The sequence below is a fragment of the Mastigoproctus giganteus genome, chromosome 7, assembly GCF_048544385.1.
Source record: "Mastigoproctus giganteus isolate SK-2022 chromosome 7, ASM4854438v1, whole genome shotgun sequence".
Taxonomy (NCBI): domain Eukaryota; kingdom Metazoa; phylum Arthropoda; class Arachnida; order Uropygi; family Thelyphonidae; genus Mastigoproctus; species Mastigoproctus giganteus.
This window is the reverse complement of record NC_143581.1, coordinates 135,669,377-135,692,425: the sequence shown is the minus strand read 5'-3', so window position 1 is coordinate 135,692,425 and position 23,049 is coordinate 135,669,377. Positions and strand designations below refer to the sequence as shown.

The following is a 23,049-nucleotide window of genomic DNA, read 5'->3' as shown; positions in this document are numbered from 1 at the left end:
TTTTTTTTTTTTTTTGGCTGATGCTGAATAAGCTTGCTTTCTTGCATCATATGCCTCTACTAATGCTAATGCAAATGTATACTTGCATGTACACCAGTTCTAGGAGTATAGTTAGTAAATTTGATGAGCTTGAAGTGCTAGTCAAGGCATCAAAGGCAAGTATTGTTGGGATATCAGAGATGTGGTGTCGCACAGATATAAGCAGTGCAGAATTGGAATTTGGGGAGTACAATGTGTACAGGAAGGATAGACAGGACAGGAAAGGAGGAGGGGTTATGCTGTTAGTTAAGAAACATAAAATCTAAGGAAGTGCATCCAATTGATGTTGGTGGACAATACACTGTTGAGTCTGTTTGGTGTGAAATTAGCACTGGGAAAGGAAAAATCAGTGTGTGTGTTATAGGCCTAATGAATCTGATGAGTATAATGAGCAATTGTCCAGAGAAATAGTGGGCCAGTAAATCAGAATGTCTTATAATGGGGGATTTTAACTTTCCAGATATTGACTGGAACTTGTGGGTTGATCACTTGCATACTAGCAAGACTTTTGTAGATTTGTTGGATGACTGTTTTCTACAGCAACATGTTTGAGAGGCAACCAGAGGGAGTAATACTCTTGATCTGATTATCAGCAGTGATTATTCATGCATTAAGAATTTGCAGATAAAGGAACCACTGGATGACAGTGATCACAATGTACTGATGTGGGGATTAAAGATTTAACTACCATAAAGGCTAAAGGGGAAGGACTTTTGCTTTCATAAAGGTGACTACAGAGGTCTCAGACAGTTTGTAAATTCTGTACAGTGGGATCAACTGATGATGTTACCAACGTTGAATTCTAAATGGGAAGCCTTCAGAGACTTAATTTTGGAGGCTACTAGGCTTTTCATTCCAACTAAGAAATGCTCAGGGTTTAGCCCTAAATGGATGTCAGATGAATTAATGAGGCTCGTGGCAGAGAAGAAAAATGTATGGGATGCATACAAAGTATCTGGTGACATAGAAGCCTATGGCAGATTCATAGTAAAGGTTATAAAGGAGGTTGGGCAGGTGAAGGAAGATTATGAGAAATCTTTGGCAAAGGATGCAAAGAAAATCAGCAAAGAGTACTTTACTTATGTAAACTCTAGAAGCAAAGGGATGAATCAGATTGGTCCACTTAACATAGATGGGTTGATTAGTGATGATCATGCTCAGGTAGCTGATAAAGTGAATGATTTTTTTGCATCTACATTCACAAATGAGGAGTTATTCAATAAGGAGTGTGCCAGAAGTTTATCAAATGCTAATGGGAAGCAAAGTAATTTTTGTAATAACTGAGAGCAAAGTGGAGGAGAAATTGTTGAAGTTAAACATAAGGAAGGCACCCGGGGTGGACAGGATCTATCCATTAAAGGAGGCAGCGAAAAAAGTAAGCAAACTCTTAGACATAATTATGAGAGCTTCCTTAGACTCGGGGGCGGGGGGCCATGGACTGGAGGTGTGCAAATGTATCACCAAGGGTATTCTAAAGGTGACACAAGTAACTACAGATCTGTTAGTTTAACATGTGTTCTGGGGGAAATAATGGAACCACTGGTTAAAGAACCATTGCAGGATCATCTAGACAAGACTGCAGTTATAGTCCAGTACACAGCATAATTGTTAAGGAGAAGTTTTGTCTGACCAATTTGATTGGATACTATGATGTGGTCACAAAGGAACTGAATGCCAAAAATAATTTTGATATCATATACTTGGATTTCAGGAAAGCTTTTGATACTGTTGCACATGGAAGACTGCTGTACAAATTGGAGAGGTAATGCATTAAGGGTAAGTTGCCACAATGAATAATGGGATGGTTGAGTGGGAAAGGACAGAGTGGTAATCAATGGACACTGCTCTTCATGGACAAATGTTATTAGTGGAGTTCCCTAGCGTACGGTGTTGGGCCCATTGTTGTTTTGTATATTTATCAATGATATTGATGAAGGTATATCGGGTTTAATATCCAAGTTTGCAGATGATACAAAGGTTGGCGGTGTTGTTAACGACAGTAAAGGCAGTTTGCTACTCCAACTGGATCTAGATGAGTTGGGAAAATTGGCTGAGAAGTGGCAACTGAAGTTTAACATTGACAAATGCAGAGTCCTGCATATGGGTAGCAATAACCGAAGAGAAACGTACCAACTGTGTGGTACTACACTCAGGGAAGTGGAAAGTGAAAAATACCTGGGGGTTAATTGTGTAGTCAAATATGAAGTTTGCTGAGCAGTGCAAACAGGTTGCCAGGGCAGGGCATGGAGTCTTGTCAATTATATATAGGAATTTTGCTAGCAGGGACAGGAAGGTGATTATCTTGTTATACAAGTCAATGCTCAAACCACACCTGTACTGGTCTGGAGGCCTCATTTTAGGATGTAGAGTTGCTAGAACGAGCAGAAAGAAGGGCAACAGATTGGTGAGGGGAACAAAGGAGTGCTCTTTCGACGAAAGCCTACTAAAGTTCTACAAATTGCACTTGCGAGGTGACCTGATTGGCCTTGAATGGGTTGATCAAGCTGAATGCTGATGGGATTCTTCCTCTTGCTCAGACGAAGAACCTGAGGGGACACAGTTTCAAATTGAGGAAAGGTAGTTGTAGAATAGATGTGCGGAAATTTGCCTTTAGCCAGTGGGTAGTTGATTGGTGGAACAGGCTTCCATATTTTGTTGTGGAAGCTAATAGCCTAAATAAATTTAAGGCTGAACTGGACAGGCATTTGGAAAAAATGGAGGGGTGAAATTGTTCTCTCTACTTTATTTTTTCTCTCTCTCTCTCTCTCTCTCTCTCTCTCTCTCTCTCTCTCTCTCTCTCTCTCTCTCTCTCTCTCTCTCTCTCTCTCCTTCACAATGGCAACCTTTGAACAGCTGACAGTGCCTGTAGTTGCTGAGGTGCTGTTCCTGCCTTCCTGGTACCTCAAACCATTTCCTCATTGAAACTCTGTCAGGTCCTTCCCTTTCCCTTTGTACTGGCAAACTTGGTCACTACCTGTGCCACTACTATATATTCTGCACCAGTGGTGATGTCACACCTAAATGCTGTGGGATATTTCTAATTGTAGAGAAGGGTAGTCAGTGTTTTGCATCATGAGCATATATAATTACATATTAATGTTTACTTAGAAGAAATTCACATAAGACTGTACAAAACTGTTGCACTGCAATTCAGAACATCAGCAGAGGCATCGTATGCTAATTCATGTACATCTCGATTATTTAAGACTTTTACACAAAGGTCTGACCTCGTTTGCACTTTTCTTCTTTGCTTTCACATATGTGAAAAACTTGTTCGCATCCTTTGCTACCTTATCCATGATTTCTTGTAATCTGTATTTTCCAACTTACCTTTTCAGTACTACTATAATAGTAATTCTATTATAGGCTTCTTAATTTTTCCTCATTCTGTATCTTTCCCATGCCATCTTTTACTGGTCTGTTAAACTGGCTAATCATTCCCCAATCTTGGCATCCTGCTTTTATGTGGTTTTTTTTTTTTTTTTTTATTTCTATATGCAGTCATAGTTTCTCTAACCATAACTTTAATGGTATATTATTATGCTAATGCATTTGTGCCCTGTTTGCAGGACCTACCTTGATATGCAGGGCCCTAGGCAAAAGTTTTTTTGGGTCCCCTGTAAAAGTATTTATTATGAATTAATAATGATAAATGGTGAGGTTTTGGTGCAATTTTGTGAAGTCATGGCACCAATGGCACATTCAAAGACAAGTATATGGGATCGCTTGTGGTTGTCATGTATATTTGGGGTCGCGGGGGAAAAAGTTGGGACTCCTGGGCTAAAGTTTGATAATGTCACTGGTGTATACGAGCATTCACACACAAGTAGCAATAACTCAGTTTGTGCACATATCTAGACTTCAACAGATTTGCTGATGGCTAAAGCAAAATTCTGTGGAATGAATACGAAGGTAACTCTTAAAGTTTCCGGAAGAAGACATTTTGTGTGTTCACAGAGGGAGAACAGTTGCCATCTCCTTATCCATAGTTTTAACGTTCTTTCAGCAGCAGAGGGCACTATGGTAGAATTTTGTGTTTTTTTGAATTGTAAATAAAAAAATTTATTTTATGATTTGAGGGACCAGACCCCATGATTTTATGGTCCCTGGGCAATTGCCTTGTTTGCCTAGGGTTAAGATAGTCTCTGCCTGTGTGCTGTGTCTCCTTCCTTGATGGAGATCATGTAGGTTGTCATAATCTCATTTACTGAAATTAAAACTCATCACTTTATCTTTAACAACTGTCTCCCCCCACCAGTCCTATTATGTCATTAAGCTTACGTATGGTCTTGTCATCAGGTCTTGAATATTCTTGCCTCTAGCACTTTCCCTAACATTCTGATAGAAATAATCATCGAGATGATTTTAAAATTTTGTTCCCCATTGTGAGTTTCAATCCCATCTGCTCCAGTCAATTAGATGCAAATTGAAATCAACCATAAGATATTCATTCACACTTGCTTAGCTATTCCATTTGCATTTAGAGGTTCTCATTATCTTCTGGTTTGTAGATTACTCCCTGTTTTCATTACACCTTAATTTCCAACTAACTCAATTTACAGATTCTGTATTAGCATTTTGTAACTTCTGAAGCCGCACAAGTGTTTGTCATGCTCAGACTGCTTTTGATAAAATGCTTCATCATCCCTCCACCCCTTCTATACAATAATGTGTCACTGTCAAATGCCCAGTTATTTTAAAGATGACCCAAACAGCCGACCGGGTAGCCGGGTGGGTAAAGTACCTGCCTGGCAACCAAAAGGTCGCGGGTTCGAATCCCGCCTCGGGCTTGGATGAAAGTACTGCAAAAACCTTGGGAGGTACATTATGGCCACAGAAGCCGATGCGCCAACAACTACAAAAAAAAAAAAAAAGACCCGAACATTATACATATTGAGTTATCGTGTATTAATTTTCCAGATGTAATATTATTTATCCTGTGATCTCTTTACTTATATGCTGCCAGTTTGAATTTTTTTTGTTTAGAAATTAACTTTTTATTGTGCACGATTCTGTTCTGAAGCATGTGATAGTTCTGTTACTATACTAAATATCTTTTAAATATTAGATTAAGACAGGATTTTTTCTGCTTTATATCCAAAAATAGAAAAAAAAAATTTTTATTTACTCTTAAAATTAATTGCTTTTCAGATCGTCAAAATGGTATTTCCTTGTGGATTCCATTTCAGAATGCTGCTAGTAGTGTAACTACACTTTATAAAGGTAAGGTTCATTTGTATACCAAAAATAATTTACGACTTGGATTGTTTGTTTATGCTGTTCATAATTAGGAATGAATTTTCAAATTACAAAGCAAGAAAGAAACATGATTGAGGGTTGTAGTGTTTTGCTTATATATATAGCTTGAATCAATGACAGTAATGTGGGAAGTGAGACTGCACAGCACTCTAACCTTCCAATTTGCAAACACCATGCATTCTGAAAAGTAGATCCTAAAGTGAGAATTAGTAAATAAAGACCAGTTTTTCCATAGATATAGTGCCATATAAAGAAAATGTGTTCCAAAAAATACAATGTTCACTCCAAAAATGCATGACAACTGGAATAACCTTAAGATTTATATATACTGTGTGTGTGTGTGTCTTAACAATGAGATTTTAAAATTGCAATATCTTTATTGCAATATACAGTAAGGTTGGATTGCATTTGAAGAGCTATACTTAAAGTAATGAAGTACACTCATGAGCCAAAACATTATGACCGTCTATGTAATAATGTGCTGGGCTTCCTTTTGCCATGCAAACCACTTGCATTTGGCATTGCATCAGCTCCACGAGACCCTTTAAGGTGTCATGTCCCAGAGTTTGGCAACAGACAAGGCCCTGCCTTAGACTGGTAAATGTTGCACTCCTACCCATCCAAAAATGTTCAAGGAGATTGATCTTGGGGGGGGGGGATTTTGTGCAGCCAGGGGAGCACATCATATACTCCTTAAACCATTCCTGCTCAATGTGTGTCTTCTGACACATGGATTTGTCTTGTTAAGAGAGTCCAGTGCCATCCAGATGCAATGAACTTGTTCTGAAACAATGCTGAAGTAGGAACTGGCAAAATATGGGTGAGAGGACCTAGTGATATTCTTGAAAACATTCCAAAACCATGATACTACTGGCTTTTTTTTTTTTTTTTTTTTTTTTTATCCAGTTGTGCAGTCCAGTTGCAGCTGTACACAAGCTCGCTGGAATCTTGATTCATTAGATGAGGCAACTCTTCATCCAATGTCCAGGAATGGTGCTCATGCTTCCCCTATAGGTGGAGGTGTCGATGACAGTTGGTCAATATGGGCATATGAACAGGTCATCTATTCCATAAGCCTATCCCAAAGAGCATCTGCTGTATGGTGTCCTTAGAACCTTTCTCTGTGCACCCTAGTCGTAGTCTGCAGTCCGTTGTCCAGCAATTAACCAGCTGCTGTTCACCTGGACTGTCAACCAGTGGTGGTCTCCCCATTCCAGCACAGTGGGTGGTTCTCTCTGTCTCTCTCTCTCTCTCACCCTTCACAATGGCAGCCTTTGAACAGCTGACAGTGCCTGTAGTTGCTGAGGTGCTGTTCCTGCCTTCCTGATGCCTCAAACCATTTCCCCATTGAAACTCTGGCAGGTCCTTCCTTTTCCCTTTGTACTGGAAAACTTGGGCACTACCTGTGTCACTACTATATATGCTGCACCAGTGGTGATGTCATGCCTAAATGCTGTGGGATATTTCTAATTGTAGAGAGGGGTAGTCAATGTTTTGCATCATGAGCATATATAATTACATATTAATGTGTTTGCTTAGAAGAAATTCACATAAGACTGTACACTACAATTTAGTATACTGTCTTTGGAGTTAAATTATGAATATTACTGATTATTATGATTAGCAACTTGCCCTTAATGCCATACTGCTCCAATTTGTTTAGTAGTCTTCCATGTGTAACAGTATCAAAAGCTCTCCAAAAATCCAAGTACAGCAGACTCTCGATTAATCGGGACACTTCAAGACTCCAAATTAAAAAAATAAATAAACAAATAAATAACCAGAAATCATAAAATTAAATAATAACTAGAATAGGTATAAACAAATGTTTAGCAAGTCGTAAATAAGTGACAAGAAGCGGCATTATACATCGTCATTGGGAGATTAGTGTACCTATTATCTTGCAACCCCCACTGTCTTTGCACCCGCCACTCAAAAAAAAAAAGAGAGAGAGAGAGAACAAATGCTTAGTTTGTTTTAGTACATCACGTCGATTGTTGTTTTGTCGCACCACAAAAAGACAAATTTTGTTTCGTTATTTATGTCAGTGATGTGTTTTTTATAGTAAATAGTTTTTTTTTTTTTTTTTTTTTTGTTTGGAAATTGTGAAAATGGTGCAACCGTTAAATCTTTAATGAACCATTATAGTGACCAAACCATACGCAACATTGTAAAAAATAAAGGGAAGCATCATATTGGACACGCAAGTAGTGCGTGGTAAGTTTTTCTATTTATCTATCGCCATATTTTTTATGTAAGTTGCTGAACATTTTTCAATACATTGTCCCCGACTGTATTGGAAAATGTTCAGCAGCTTACATAAAAAAGACTAAAATAATAAGAGAGGTTTACCTCAATATAAGGCCTCCGTAGCCGAGTGGTCGGGAGCAGGAGTGCAGTAGCACACACGCTCTTTGAGTGGACAGGGGTTCAACCCCCTGACTGCTGAATATGGTCAATCTGCCAACCCGCACTGGACCAGCGTGGCAGATTATGGTCCATTTCCCTCAGCATGAATTGTTGAGGAGGCTTCCATCCTGCAGTGGGTTGATAATGACTGCACTTGACCTTTTACCTCAATATAATATGTAGAACACTTCCGTATGATTCTGCGTATTATATTGAGGTAAACTTTCCTTATTATTTTACAAATATTGATATCAACGTAGAACATATTGCTGTGGTTCATACTAGTAAAAGAGACTTATGTAATTTTTTTTTTTTTTTTTTTGGGATTATAAAATTTAAAACATTGAAAAAAATAATAATAATAAGCAATCAATAACAATGATCACGGCATGCACAAATTACACACTGGAACATATCTCTTACGTATGTCGAGAATTTGCTGTATTTTTTGATTAACCAGAAATCGATTATCCGGAAAATCGAGAGTACTGTATATGATATCAAAATTGTTTTTTGCATCCAGTTCCTTTGTGAACACTTCATAATATCCAGTCAAATCGGTCAGACAAGGCTTCCCCTTAACAAACCCATGCTGTGTCTGAACTATAACTGCAGTCTACTTCCCATTTCACCCATCTGTTCACTTCAAAAATTTGTCCAGTTCTTCCATTGAATTTTTATTTATGCTATCAACTTCCACAAGAACAGATAGAAGGTTGTTCCATCATTCAACCACCCACTAGCTAAAGGCAAATTTCTACATATCTGTTCTATAACTGCATTTCCTCTGTTTGAATTTATGCCCACTTAGGTTTATAATCTGAGAAAGAGGGAGGTCAGGTCACCATGCAGGTGCCTAGTCTCCAGACATTGCAATTTCATAACTTAAGCCTTTCTTTATAAGAGCAACCTTTAATTTCCCTCACCAATCTCATTGCTCTTCTCTATACTGTTTCCAGCAGCTCTACATTCTTTCTAAAATGAGTCCTCAAGACCTGTACACGGTACTCAAGTTGTCGCTGACTGTTGCCTTATACAAGAAGATAATCGCCTCCTTATCCCTGCTAGCAAAATCCCTGTATATCAGTAACAAGACCCTATGAACTGCTCTGGCAGCCTGTCAGCACTGCTGAGTAATCTTCATATATAAACTGCATTTCCACTACCTTGAATGTAGTACTGCACAGTTGGTATGTTACTCTGCAGGTTACTTCTACACATATGCAGTACTTTGCATTTTCTAGTGTTAAACCCATTTTTTTGCATTCTGTTCCTGCAGCGTACTATCATTAACAACCCTACCAACCTTTGTATGGTCTGCAAACTTGTACATTAAGCCTGATATACCTTCATCAATATCACTGATAAATATATGAAAATAAAAGTAGACCTAACACCAAACTGTGGGGGATTCCACTAATCACATTAGTCCACAATGAGCAGTGTCCATTGATTATTATGCTCTGTCTTCTTCCACTCAACCATCCCTTTATCCATAGCAGCAACTTGCCCTTAATGCCATAGTGCTCCAGTTTGTACATCAGTCTTCCATCTGGAACAGTATTAAAATTTGTCTTGAAATCTAAGTATATAATTGCAAAATTATTTTTTGCATCCAGTTCCTTTGTGACCACATCATAGAATCCAATCAAATTGGTGAGACAAGACTTCTCCTTAACAACTCATGCTGTGTACTGAGCTATAACTGCAGTCTTGTCTAGATGATCCTGCAAAGTTTCTTTAACCAGTGACTCCATTATTTTCCTAACTATCTAAAAGATCTAATTTTCTTGTGTCACTGTTAGATCTCCCTTTGTGAATTGGGGATAAATTAGCACATATCCAGTCCATCAGAATACCCCCGAATCCAAGGATGCTCTGTTAATTAAAGCTAAGTGTTTGCTTAATTCCATTGCTGCGTTCTTCAATTAACTGGATAGATCCCATCGACCCCAGATGCCTTATGTTTCACTTCAACAATTTCTCTCCACCTTCCCTCGGTTATTACAAAATCACTTAGCTTCCTTTTAGAGTTTGATAAACTTCTGGCTTCCAATTCCTTACAGAATTCGTCATGTGTGAATGTAGATGCAAAATACTCATTCAGTTTGTCAGCTACTGAGCAGGATCAACAGTCGAACAATCAATATCAAGTGCACCAATCTGATTAATCCCTTCTAGAGTTTATATATGAAAAGAAGTCTTTGATGTTTTTCTTAGCATCCTTTGCAAAATATTTCTCATAATCTGCCTTCACTTGCCTAACCTCCTTTAACTTGATTACAGACTAGCTTATATCTACCATAGTCTTCTGTGTCACCTGATAATTTATATGCATTCCATGCATTTTTCTTTTCTGCCAGAAATCCCATTGTCATTTGACATCCATTTCTTAGTTGATATGAAAAGCCTTGTGGCTTCCAATATTAATTCCTTGAATGCTTCCCATTTAGAATTTGCTGTTGGTAACATCATCAGTTTGTCTTATTGTATAGAATTTAAAAACTGTCTGAGATCACCAGAGTCACCTTTATGAAAACAAAAACCCTTTACCTGATGGTAGTTACATCTTTAAGTAAATCCCACATCAGTATACTGTGATCACTGCCACCTAGTGGTTCATCTATCTGCAGATTCTTAATGCATGAAGAATCACTGCTGATAATCTGATCAAGAATATTACTCCCTCCGATTGCCTCTCAGAAGTCATCCAATAAATCCATAAGTCTTGCTAGTGTTAACAATCAACAAGTTCCAGTTGATCTGATTAAACTCCCCCATTATTAGAAATTCTGATTTACTGGCCAACTCTGTTTCTCTATACGGTTCATTGTACTAATCAGAATCATTAGGCCTAAAGCACACTGCTACTATCATTTTTGCTTTCCCAGTTCTTATGTCACACCAAAGTGACTCAACATCGCACTGTCCGCCCGTGTCAAGTGGATGCACTGCTTTAGATTGTGTTTCTTAACTAACAGCATAACCCCCTCCTCCCTTCCTGTCCTCTCTATCGTTTCCATACAATTGTACTCCCCCAAATTCCAATTCTGTATGACACCACATCTCTACTATCCTAACAATATCTGCCTTTGATGTCTTGACCAGCACTTAAATTCTAATTCAAATTCCTCAAATTTACTATGCTCCTAGTGTTGGTTACATGCAAGTATACATACACCTGTTCTTACTCTTACATAAAACACGGTTAAATACACGGGTTAGTTAACATAACCCGTGTATTTACTTGTTCTGTGATGACTCAGAGCAGTCCTTGAAGTCCCCAGCACCTTGCTTTCCAGGCTGCTACTCATTCCAATAGAAGCAGTGCAAGAATCACTTTCACCTGTGCCTGCGACTTCTGTTAATCTATTAGTCTGAATTCCCCCCCCCCTTAAGCTAGCAGTTTTCCAACCCACCTAAGACTTCCGGCGCCTCCATAGCCAGATGGGAAGGAGCACACGCTTTTTGATTAGACCAGGGTTCGAGCCCGTCACCACCAAATACGGAGGATGCGGAAAGGTCAGGGAATGACCACCGCATATTCCTGTAGCAATATGGCCTTAGTTGCTAATGCTCCTAAAAACCAAACAACCTAAGACTACCTCTATAGCATGAGCAGATATTCTTGCACGCCCTTCTATTTAAGTGTATCCCATATCTGTCGAAGCAGTTTCTCCTGTTAACAAGCACAGATTCAGTTTTCTAGTATCATTGTTGCAGGCTTCTGAGTTTCCTCCATTTGCCGCTGAGTCCTGTGTACTGGGCCTAGCCCAAGCCTTTACTTCAAGCCAACAATAGAACAGGAGAACTTGTTCTGCTGCTGGCCGGACCCAAGGCGTATAGTAGCGAGTGTGTGCTAGACACCAGATCTATCACCCTCTGACCCCCATTAAGAGCTGTGTCGAGGCACACCATGTTCTACTATCGATGAAGCTTTACTGGAGTCCCAGGGTAGCTGGGGCCCCAAGTAACAAATGAAAGGAGTTGGTGATAGTAGGAGAAGTTTGGGCGGAGGAATAAGAGGATAGTAGTAAGTTGGGAATAGACGGCATTCCCTAGAAAACTAAGTGATGAGAGTAGTAATAGATTAAAGTGATGGACAGTGACTTGATACTACCCCGGTATGGGGGGGTCAGCAATTCCACCTAGTGGTGGGTCTCCACAGGGGTTGATATCCTATCCTCTAAGGGTTAGCGAGTGGTTCTCTGGTAGGGAGCCTACTAGGCAGAGGCCTCTTTCCCACTCAGCACGACTGAGTCAGATTATATAATCTCACTCCATTATTGTGTTAGGAGTGTCTTCTGAGTTTGATAGTCATTGTCAGTGGATTCCTCTTGCAGATTCCCTGGGTAAGATCATGGTTCAGGTGAGCCATCAGACGTCATCACTACTTGAATACAAGCTCTGCAAATTCATTGAATGCTGCACAGTTTACCTTTGTTTGTATGAGTAGAGGTGCCTGTTCCAGTGCATATGCCTCCATGAGAGTTTGCAGACACGTTCACAGGTCTTGTTAAATCGGATAGGTGAAGGTAATGTGGTGGGCTGTCTCTGGCATTCCACAGGTGCAGGCAAGGGTTTGTGCCAGGCCCAACACATGAAGTTTTGTGTTGAGGCTTCCACGTCCAGTTAGTAGAAAGGTTGTGTGTAAGCTTGGTACGAAGCATTTGTTGAACTGTTTGGTGTGCTCCTGCACTGTTGGCATGTAATTATGGGTGGTTCTTCCAAGTGGGTTGGTGGCCCAGGAATTCTGCCAAGTGGAGATCAATTCACATCTAATTCTTTTGTTCTCTTCTTGGATGGTGTTTTTTAGGTCCAATGCTATGTTGTTGCTGCGGCATGGGAAGTTCCAGCTCTTATGGTATATTAGATAATGGTATGCCACCTTGAGATGAAGAGGTAGCTTGCCGGATAGGACCTGAAGTGCAGGAGTAGGAAGTTCTGCAGTCCCTAGAGATCATCAGGAGGATGGTGGGATGCACTTGGTCTTGCTGCAATTTTACTACGGTGTAGTTGGCTATGGCCCCAAGTGCCGGCCCCATTGGTAGAAAGATACATTCATAGTATAGCTTCGTTCGCTCCTTCAGACTCCAGTTCTTCCTGGTGGTCCTCAGGAGCTTACCAGTGTATTTTTTGACCTTCTACTTGTAGTTGGCGTGTTCTCTGAAGGATATCTTCTCATCCGGCAGGACTCCAAGATATTTGTAGGTAGAGACAGCTTTATTTGTTGGTCCTGGTTGGGTTTAGGTGTTTGAGAAGCATCTGTTGAGTTTTAGCAGCTAAGACTAAGTTTGTGATTTTCACACCACTGTGAGAGATCTAGAACGTTGTTGGCTGTTTCTTCCAATTGTCTTGAATCCCAATGCAAGACCATAGCCATATCATCAGCATAATCTATCTTCATGATATTGGGGTGGTGTTTTGATAGCCAGGTGTCGAACACCGCATTCCATGATAGGGGACCCAGGATGGATCCTTGCAGGCAACCCCAAGTCGAAAGTCTGGTAACTTCTTCAGTAGGTGCTTTGACCACGAGGTGGCCATCTATTCGACACCCTAGTGTCTTGGAATCTCTCCAGGATGCTTTGCCACCAAAGGGTGTCAAAGCCCCATTTGAAATCCACCAAGAGTCCAAGGGCATAAGACCCCAGTATCCATAGGGGATACATTCCAAGACCTACCATGGAGCAAACACCTGCTGACCCCGTATATAACATGATTTTCTTGTAAATACATATGCATAATGCAGTTTAATTGTTAAATTAAACACCAGTAAGTCGTTACCAACATTAAATACTTTAGTAGTAAGTAATAAAGTACATCAGACTCGATTTACTGGGATTGGATTAACCGTGACACTTCAAGGCTCCAAATTTGAAATAAAATTCAAGTAATAACTAGAATAGGTATAAACAGATATTTTACAAGTCGTAAATAAGCAACAAGAACCGGCTTTATAAGTTGTCATTGGGAGATTAGTGTACCTATTATCTTGCAACCCTTCACACCTTCTGCTCAAAATGAAAAAGAGACCAAATGTTTAATTTGATTTAGAGTGGCACACTAATTGTGTTCCGTCACACCGCAAAAGGACAAATTTTGTTTCATTATTTACGTCAGGGATGTCGGGGGTTTTTTTTTTTTTTTTTTTTGTTTAGAAATTGTGAAAATGATGGGCAAACACAAGAGTTGTGCTTTCAAATTAAACAAAAACTTGAAATTTTTCAAAAGTTTGAAAACGGTGCATCCATTAAATCTCTAAAGAACCATTATAATGTTGGTGACCAAACCATATGCGGCATTGTAAAAAATAAAGGGAAGCTATTCAATTTAAAATTGACATCGTAAAAAATAAAGGCAACGCATCATATTGGACACACGAGTAGTAAGTGTTAAGGGTTTTTTTTTTTTTTTTTTTCCTGTGGTTAACCGCTGGTAACTGAATCAGCGGATATGGGGGCACAACTGTATTTCCTTTTGGTATTGCTGGCTAGCATCATAGCCTGAATAGCATCTTCGATGCATTGTCCTTTTGTGAAGCCATATTGTTGTTCAGAGTGGCGACCCTTTCGATGATAAAGTGTGAGGAATTTTCTAGCTATGATCTTTTCCAAGACTTTGCCTATAATGGGTAAAAGAGCAATTGGCCTGAATGAGTTGGATTTGTCGGGCGGCTTTACGGGATTTTTGATAATTGTCTTGAGAAGGGCCCTTTTTCATTGGGCTAGAAACACTCCATTCCTGATACATGCATTCAGCAGATTTACTATGACCTCTGGTCTCACAGCGCATAATGTTTTTATGACTTTGTTAACAAGCACAAACCACACTGAGAAAAATTCTACTCCATGAGCCTTGCACAATCTCTCCAGGGCCGAATTTATCAAAGCTCTCATGTACCGCCACCTATCGTGTCTGGGCAGAATTGCAGACGCTTTCAAGTTTAACCCTAACAGTGACTTTGTTTTTTTCAACATTGCCCTACTTAAGTAAATTTGCAGATCTTCCACTATTAATGTCATTAGTGCCAAGGCATACGACAATATCACATCTTGTGCCCTTAAAAGATATCTGCTCTACAGTGTCACAACTTTTGTCCCTGGCAGACATACCCTAGCCCTATTCCACCTATCCTTTTTGCACAGTATATTTCCTGTTTCCCTGACAGTAATCACTGACAATAACTAGCTCCTGTAGGATCATTCTGCCTTGAAGAATGACACTGTTGGTTAATGCACAAGAGTGAATCGTGCATTAAGTTGTGCACCTGAGAGGTTGATGCCCCTCCCCCAGTTTAATTTCCTTCAAGGGCATCCACCCTGCTCTTCAAACCCTTATAGATACCCATCCTAACAAAAGGCTTAGGTTATTATATGCAAATCATTGGCCTAAAAATTGGTTACTGACCAAAAATTTAGGAATGCTTATTATGCAAGCAAATTCTGAAGGCATAGCCTGATCAACCAGATCCCACAGAAATTTAATTTCATTCTATTGTTCCAGTAATAGTAACTTTCCTTGGAAAGTTACTATTTTTGAAATATAGTACAAGTGCAGTGTCTGAAATCCAACAAAATGAACTTGAAGATTGCCAATTTCTGAATTTTTTGGTTTTCAACAAATCTAATTTATTGAAATGTCAAAATTCAAGCACAGATAAAGGGAGACTGCATTGGCAGCACTATTGTGTACATTTTGATTATTTAGTATTAGTAGTGGCAAACGAAAGCAAGCTTATGAAACATTAGCCAAAAAAAAAAAAAAATCACTCATTACCTCTCCCTCCTCTCAATTTGTTTTGAATTTATTCAAACTACCCACTTCCACAACAGCAGATTTGATTTTCTACTTTATTAACTGTTTATTCCTGTTTTTCTATTCCTCAGGCCTTGTTTCAGGATTGGTTATCCATTAAAAGAACTACTAAGAGAAAAAAAATAAAAAATAGTACATATGGGAATAAAGGCAAAGGCTCTTAATTTTTTTAAGAGAGGTAGCTTTAAGTTTACTACTCTGTGCACACATACAGTTTCAATTACTTGCCTACAATATTTGAGTAAATTTTTAATTCAGCTTTTTTGCGATAATAAGATGAAATGATTTTTGTGTATTTATATTCAAATAAAAAAATTGATAGTGTTTTGTAATGAATTAAGTAGCTGATTTTTGATAATGGCATATTTCAGAGTAGGGGGGTTTTCAAACTGAAAACATCTGGAAGTGTAAATACATACTTTTCTGGTTAAATAATTAAATTGGCATTTGCAGTTGCTCTTTGACACAAGCTGTCATGCATAAATTTATTTTGGTAGCTGAAATGAACTTAGTGGCTGTAATGAACAGCAATCTTAAAACATTATTAATATATATCCCAAAATCTTTTATCTCAGACTTTTTTGTATGTTGTTTGCTCTTCATTCTGCCTTCCTTCTTTTCCCATTAAGCATTCTTGTTGGGTTTAAAACAATTTTTCCACCTTCTTGATCTTCCTCTGTGTTGGAGTTTTTAATTCTTTAATATTCTTATCCATCTGTTCTCTGTCTTATCTGTTTTTACCCATTATATATCCACTCGTTAATGGATTGCATTGTTTCTGATATCCTTAGTTAATTGGTTCTTTTGCTATTGTTAAGCTTTTTTTTTTTTTTTCCTTCCTTATTTAAATTGTCTAGCACATTCTTTGTAAATCTGTTTCTTCTGCATTTCCTTAGGTTTGTTTTAATTAGAATAATAAGTGTGGGGGTGGATATTTTATGCATGTATAAATAGGATATGAATATACACCTTCAAGCACTGCAGTGCTTACAAAGAGTGTAATCTAAAATAATTGAAAGTAAGAACTTAAAAGTATATATTGGTGGTATGTATGTATGTGTACCATGTCTATGGTGGCGCCCAGACTAATGTCCATCTCCGCTTGTATCACTGTGATTAAATACAGAAACTCTGTTAATTGGTAGTTCATTTTTTTTTTTTTTTTTTTCATTTATTAACACGGAACTGTATATACATTCTCAAGATGCATATTAATCAATTTATATACATACTCTTATATATGCTGTAGCCCTTGTGTACATATGCATGTGTGCATCCTGGTATGAAGGGTGGCTCCTAGACATAAAACCATCTCCACCTATTACTCCTGTGATAGCTCAGAACCTCTGCAAAATAGGCCTGAAAAAATGTGTTGTGTCGGAACATTTTGCCACCAGGGGCCAACCATTCTCTGTGTGTGCTATAATGCACAAATCCTGCACCCAGATGAAGTGCTATACTGGTAGGTGCCAGCAATCCCGCCCCCAAGGCTCTCCAGACTTGGAGGCCAGTGAAAAAAATTCCAACTAGGAACAATGTACACTTGTTGAAACGAAAGCAACATTATACAATTATTTACATGTAAATAGCAAATACATATACACACTTAGAATGACATTAACTTAACAGTAACACTTAGAAAAACATTAACATTAACCCTTAGATCAGGCGTGGCCAACTTAATTTGTGATGTGATCTACTTTTTTTTCTTCAAAATGTGCTGCAATCTACCATCTCAAGAATTTCATTGCACATGGTTACAAAAGTTAACACATATTGAAATATGTTGTTTATAAATTTTAAAATTAAATACAATTCAGAATTCTTATTTTAAATTCATACGTATTTAAATTTTTAATTTATGTGAAGTTTGTCTTCATGTCATCTGCCAGGCTTTCAAAATCAGGGATATACTGTGATAAGGCCAATCGTAAAAAATCTTCTGCGTGCAAGTCCGTAAGAGTAGAGCGATTCTTCATCTTTGTTTCAAATACAAAAGGCCGATCCACATAGATATGTGGAACCAAAACAGGAATTTAAAACTTCACTGCATTTTTTACATTTGGGTACTTTTCTCGGCAAACATATTTACAAAAGTCCTTTTTTGATGATCTGGCTTTTAGGAAGATATCGTTTTGCAATGTAATAATTTCATTTTCAAGTAATACTTTCTGCAATTTGTTTAGTATCTAAGTCGACATTAAATACAGGGTGTCCCAAAATGGTGTAACCAATTTTAAATGTTTGTAACAAATGTAATTTTAATGATAGAAACACAAAACCTGCGCTAAATGTGAGAAAAACAGTTGAAGTTTTTACTGACATTCAACATGTACACCACTTGCCACACGAACAAAAAGATGTAACCAATTTTAAATGAGCAATACAAACAATAGGAAACTAATAATCCTTTCAAGAAGTGACTGTGAGAACGGATAATTACCGGGACATGCTTGAGCTTTATATGTATCCTCAATTGGATGAACTGCCAAATGGGGTTATTTTCCAACAGGATGGAGTGCCGCCACATTGGGCTTTGAGTGTGAGGAGGTCTCTTGATGACAAGTTTTCTTGGGCGTGATGGTCCCATTGCATAGCCACCATGTTCACCAGATTTATCCCCTTGTGATTTCTTCTTATGGGGATTCATCAAAGACAGTCTACAAGACCCCTGTCGCAGACTTAAAAGTGCAGGATTACAAATGCAATTACCATAATTAAGCATGACATCCTTGAAAAAACATGGGATGAACTTTATTACTGATTAGATATCGTTCGTGTGACAAGTGGTGTACATGTTGAATGTCAGTAAAAACTTCAACTGTTTTTCTCACATTTAGTGCAGGTTTTGTGTTTCTATCATTAAAAATACATTTGTTACAAACGTTTAAAATTGGTTACATCTTTTTGGGACACTGTATATTGAACAATGTCTTCAATTGTTTTAAAATCACTGAATCTGGTTTCAAAATCATCCACAACTTTCTCAATTTCAGAAAAATATTTCTCACTATTAAATTCAAAAACAGGATATTTTTGTAAATGAACTTGCATATTTGCAAAATGATGATTTTTTTTTTCTTTGAAATCCTTAGCCATTGCCAAAAATTGATATTTATATGCAGAAATATTACTAATCATGCCACCCACATTTTTATTTTTTCCTTGTAATTCCAAATTCAGATCACTTAATTTACTGGTAAAATCTGCCAAAAAAGCCAGAGCACACAACCACTCCGTATCTTGTAGTTGCTCATAATCAACACCCTTTGATCAACATTTTTTAATTTCATTCAGCAAATTTTGAAATCTCTGTAGAAATTTAATTCGACTCATCCACCTCACATCTGTGTGTAATATCAGATCTGGTTCATTTTCATTGAGTCACATTTTGAAAAGTCTCCTTTGAAGAGATTGTCCTCTGATGGAATTCGCGATTTTGAAAGCTATGTCCAGTATTTAGTATTTAATCTTTTGCTGACTAATGCTTGTTGGTGGATGATACAGTAGTAACTCAAAAAATCTGGAAATTCATCATCCTTTTTGGTACAATGCAATGAATCCGTTAAGATGCCCCGTCATTGCTTTAGCTCCATCTGTTGTTATTAGTACGAGCTTAAATAGTGGTAATTTTATTTTTTCTAAGATCACTATTAGGTGGAAAATCAGATTGGTATTTACCATAGAGTGCTTTGAAATGCCTTTCTAAATTTCATTTTTTAGGTATAGCCACGGAAGCATTGCAAATCAAACAACATTTTTCTTTTATCATTACAATAAAGTACTCTAGTTCCCACACTTGATGAAAATGATATGTTTTACTCTTTTTCGTAGTATTCATTTTAAATCAAAGAGTATTAAATTAATGGATAGGTACTGGCCAGTTATTAATATTAAGTAAGCTAAATAAGAATTCGACACATACACATGCTCTCCACAACATAACACCATGTGAATTTTCAGTAGACAATCCTAGCGGCTGCGCGGCAACAAGAATAGTCACATGGTTCAACGGAACCATGTAATAATTGTGTAATAAGCGTATGCAGTGGGGCGTAATAATAACATTTAGATTTTGACTAATCTATTTTTTATATATATTTAAAATTCGTCGTGATTGACCGAAATTAAAGTCGCAATCGACTGGTAGATTGCAATCGACCTGTTGGCCACCCCTGCCTTAGATTAACGTTATCTCCACTTAGAGTCCATCAACAAGTGCAAGCCTACATTTGGGTATCAGGAGCGGAAGATCAACTCGCACTATAATCCAGAAACATCCTATGAAGATGACAGTACAGCAAGCATTCTGTCGTCAAGTGTGCAGCACTTCTGTTAATTGATATCTCTATAATAGAGTTCTTAACTCCTGTCTTCTTTTAAAAACTTTGGCCAAGAATTCCTGAAGCAAAGCAAAGATGTCCCAGCTCTGAACCAAGAGGGGTAAATTATTCTCCGTGAAGTTTGGTAACCTATTTAGTAATTCCTGCCTGTCTGAAGCATGCAGTCCACATTCAAGGATGACATGTCTCTAAGATTCAACCTCACCGCACAAATAGTAGAGGTCAGATTCTAATCCTCTTTCAAATAGTTTGGCCCTTAAGCCATGTCCAGTGATTAAGTAACTCGTGATCGTGGTGGGAGCAAACCAAGGAGACACCCTCTTATAATGGTTCCAAACTCACTCACATCCCAACGTTGCTGCCAGCAATTCATAAGCTCACCCCAAATTCTACAATTTTCCACATAATTTGGATTAGAGAATATCACCTCTAATCCAAATAACAACAAAATATGTTGTTATTTGGATTAGAGGTGATATTCAGTATTTGTGGCTTCCTTCCCTTCTTTAAGTTATATAAATAACTCAGAAAATAATGTGTAAATCCAAGGGGATGGTACCTGCAATAACCTGCAAGGCATTTGTCGACACTGTCCTGGGAGTGCATATAACTGTAAGCAGCATTGTACATTGCAGGGACAGAAGCTTAGCTTTAGTTGTAAAGTAGCAGCCATAAACCAAATACCAGCACCATAAACCACAATGGGAAGAAATATCGTCTTGTAGTACAATACAGGAGTGTTTTCTTTGGATAAACCCCATTCCTTGTGTGAAATTCTAACAACTGCAGCTACAAACTTTAATTTGTTATTACTTAAAGTAGGGTCTAAGGACTTTGAACAGGTAATCATCACACTGGCATTTGCAGTGACCTGAGGGCCCTCTCCTACAGAGGCAATCAAAAGTGCCCTCAAAGTCACTGATAAAATAGGCTGCCATCAGTCAACAGTATCCTGGGTGCTGAAATTAAAGTGTGAAGACCTGGATCAGGCCGTAAGAGTAAGACTATGCCTTCGTAATTGCCATGCTGGTGCTCCTGGTCTAAAGCTGGAATTTGTAATGGCCTCTGGTGTTGAACAAGTGCACGAGCTATCTAAAAACGGCTTTCAGAATGCGGCCTGCATGCCTATCGGCCCAAGAATAAGCCTTTTAAGAGATCTACAATTTTCGAATTGCCACATCAACTCATAACTAATAATAAGTCTAAAGTAATTTTATTGGGTCCAGTCTGGAAACTTTTGCCTTGCTCCACATATGTCAAATATTTTTAAATGAGAATAGCCTGCAATACTAGGAATCAAAAGATCTTTTTAATTTTTATGAAACCAAACCTCAGTTATGTATAAATAGAATAGTTAGGAGGAATACCAAATACAGTGGAATTCCAGTTATATGAAAAATTTAAATTATTACTTTTACTTTTTTCACATAATTTCACTCAAAAAATTGACAAATTTAATACATGTATGAAACAAAACTAATCACTTAATATAAAATCACAAATCCACTTAAATAAACATTTTGAATGTATCAGATTTCATTGATTTCTCTGTAATACAAATGCATTGATAAGATGCATCAAAACTTTGTTGAAAAGAAAAAGCTATAAATTTATCATTTTATAAATTAAAACAAATAAAAATTTTTGGAATAGTGCATTCATTTTGTTTTTTTTTTACACTCAGGTTTTAATGCATCAGCATGGCAATGCATCATAATAATGAACTGTACATTGTGGTGTATAGGTAAAAAACTAAAATTTAAGGGGAATTAGATATTAAAAATACAAATCTTAGTTTGATAAATGTAAACAAAAAATTTTATCATATTGGTACTGCATACAGATAGGAACATTATTGTGTGTTTATTCGAAAACACTAAGTTTGTTAGACATTAACGCAAAAGAAATCCTAAGTAAACACTAATACTGAAACAAACAAATAAAGAAAACTAATATTAGTATTTAACATTTACAATTATTGTTACAATGAAATTTAAAATAAAACAGTGCATTAATTGCTTGGTTGGAAAGCCTGGATCTTTGCTTAGTTACAAATAAACCTGAAGTAGAAAAATTTCTTTCATTTTGGTTTGAAGTAGACATAATTGTTAGCAATGCATCTAATAAAATTTTTAGATTTGCTTCATATAATTTCATCTCACTTCTTAATGATGATGAAAATATCTTATTTGATTGGATTGGCTCTGCTTTTGCCGTTGAAATGGACATATCTCTTGCCAACTCCGTTTTTAGATCTGCCTCTAATTCCCCGGGTTCTGAATTTTCCATTTCTTTGACAATTCATTCCATTATCGATTTTGCAGATCCCATAATTTCATTTTTATTTGCCATAGCAAAAAAATCATTATTAACCTCTTTAAAACTATAGTAGAGCTTTGATAATCCAAACTAATTGGGACTGGGGGTAGTTTGGACTTCCAATTTGTTTGGATTTTCAAACTTATCAAAAATACTGTTCTGGAGAATAAAAAAAAAAAAAAAGATTTAGTAAGGTTAGAAATAAAACACTAAGTTTTACTTACATATTTTTATTCATAGGTAACAAAACACATGGAACTTTCAGCCACAATAACACATACATGTATAGGCTTTAATGAAAATAATTACTTATTTTTTTGCTGGTCCATTTTCAAACTTCGTTTCTTTGCTCTCTCACTCTTTTCAGCAAGAATAGTTGAGTGGGCAGCATTCCAATTGTACCACCCATTGCAGGCTTGCATGGTGAATGCCTCAGCATGCGTAGGCCCAGTGTTGATGTAATTTTCATTAGGCCATATCATTTTCAGGAGCTCGTTTTTTACATTCACAATTTCGTTTTCATTTAAAACAGGAAACCCTGTAGCATCAGTATCATTTACCATCCACGCCATTGCACCACCTTCATTGCAATCTTCAAATCCAGGGATTGACAGAAACAATTTGATTATCTCATTCAGTATTTGTTCATCTCCTACGGTTTCTTCTGCAATAGGCCACATTTTTTAAATTCTGCACAGCGAGTGATTCCCACCCGTCAGCTAACATGTGGCAGATGTCGTCAGACTGAGCTTTTTCAAAAGCCGTGATGCTTTCTGCTAAAAAATAAATGATGCATGACTCTTTTTGTAGATTCTCATCAAATTTTTGGTGACCCCCCCCCCGGTCCATCGATTGAAGGTGT

The 23,049-nt window shown here is 37.6% G+C and overlaps 1 protein-coding gene across 1 annotated transcript in view; it reads left to right on the top strand.

The window, feature by feature from the left end:
- Positions 1 to 23,049, top strand: part of LOC150083214 (HUWE1-associated protein modifying stress responses) — a 98,055-nt gene that overhangs the window by 45,830 nt on the left and 29,176 nt on the right. Inside the window, exon 2 of the mRNA XM_090377105.1 lies at positions 5,191 to 5,262. Within this exon, the coding sequence (XP_090233231.1) occupies positions 5,191 to 5,262 (72 nt within the window). The remainder of the gene's footprint in view (positions 1 to 5,190; positions 5,263 to 23,049) is intronic.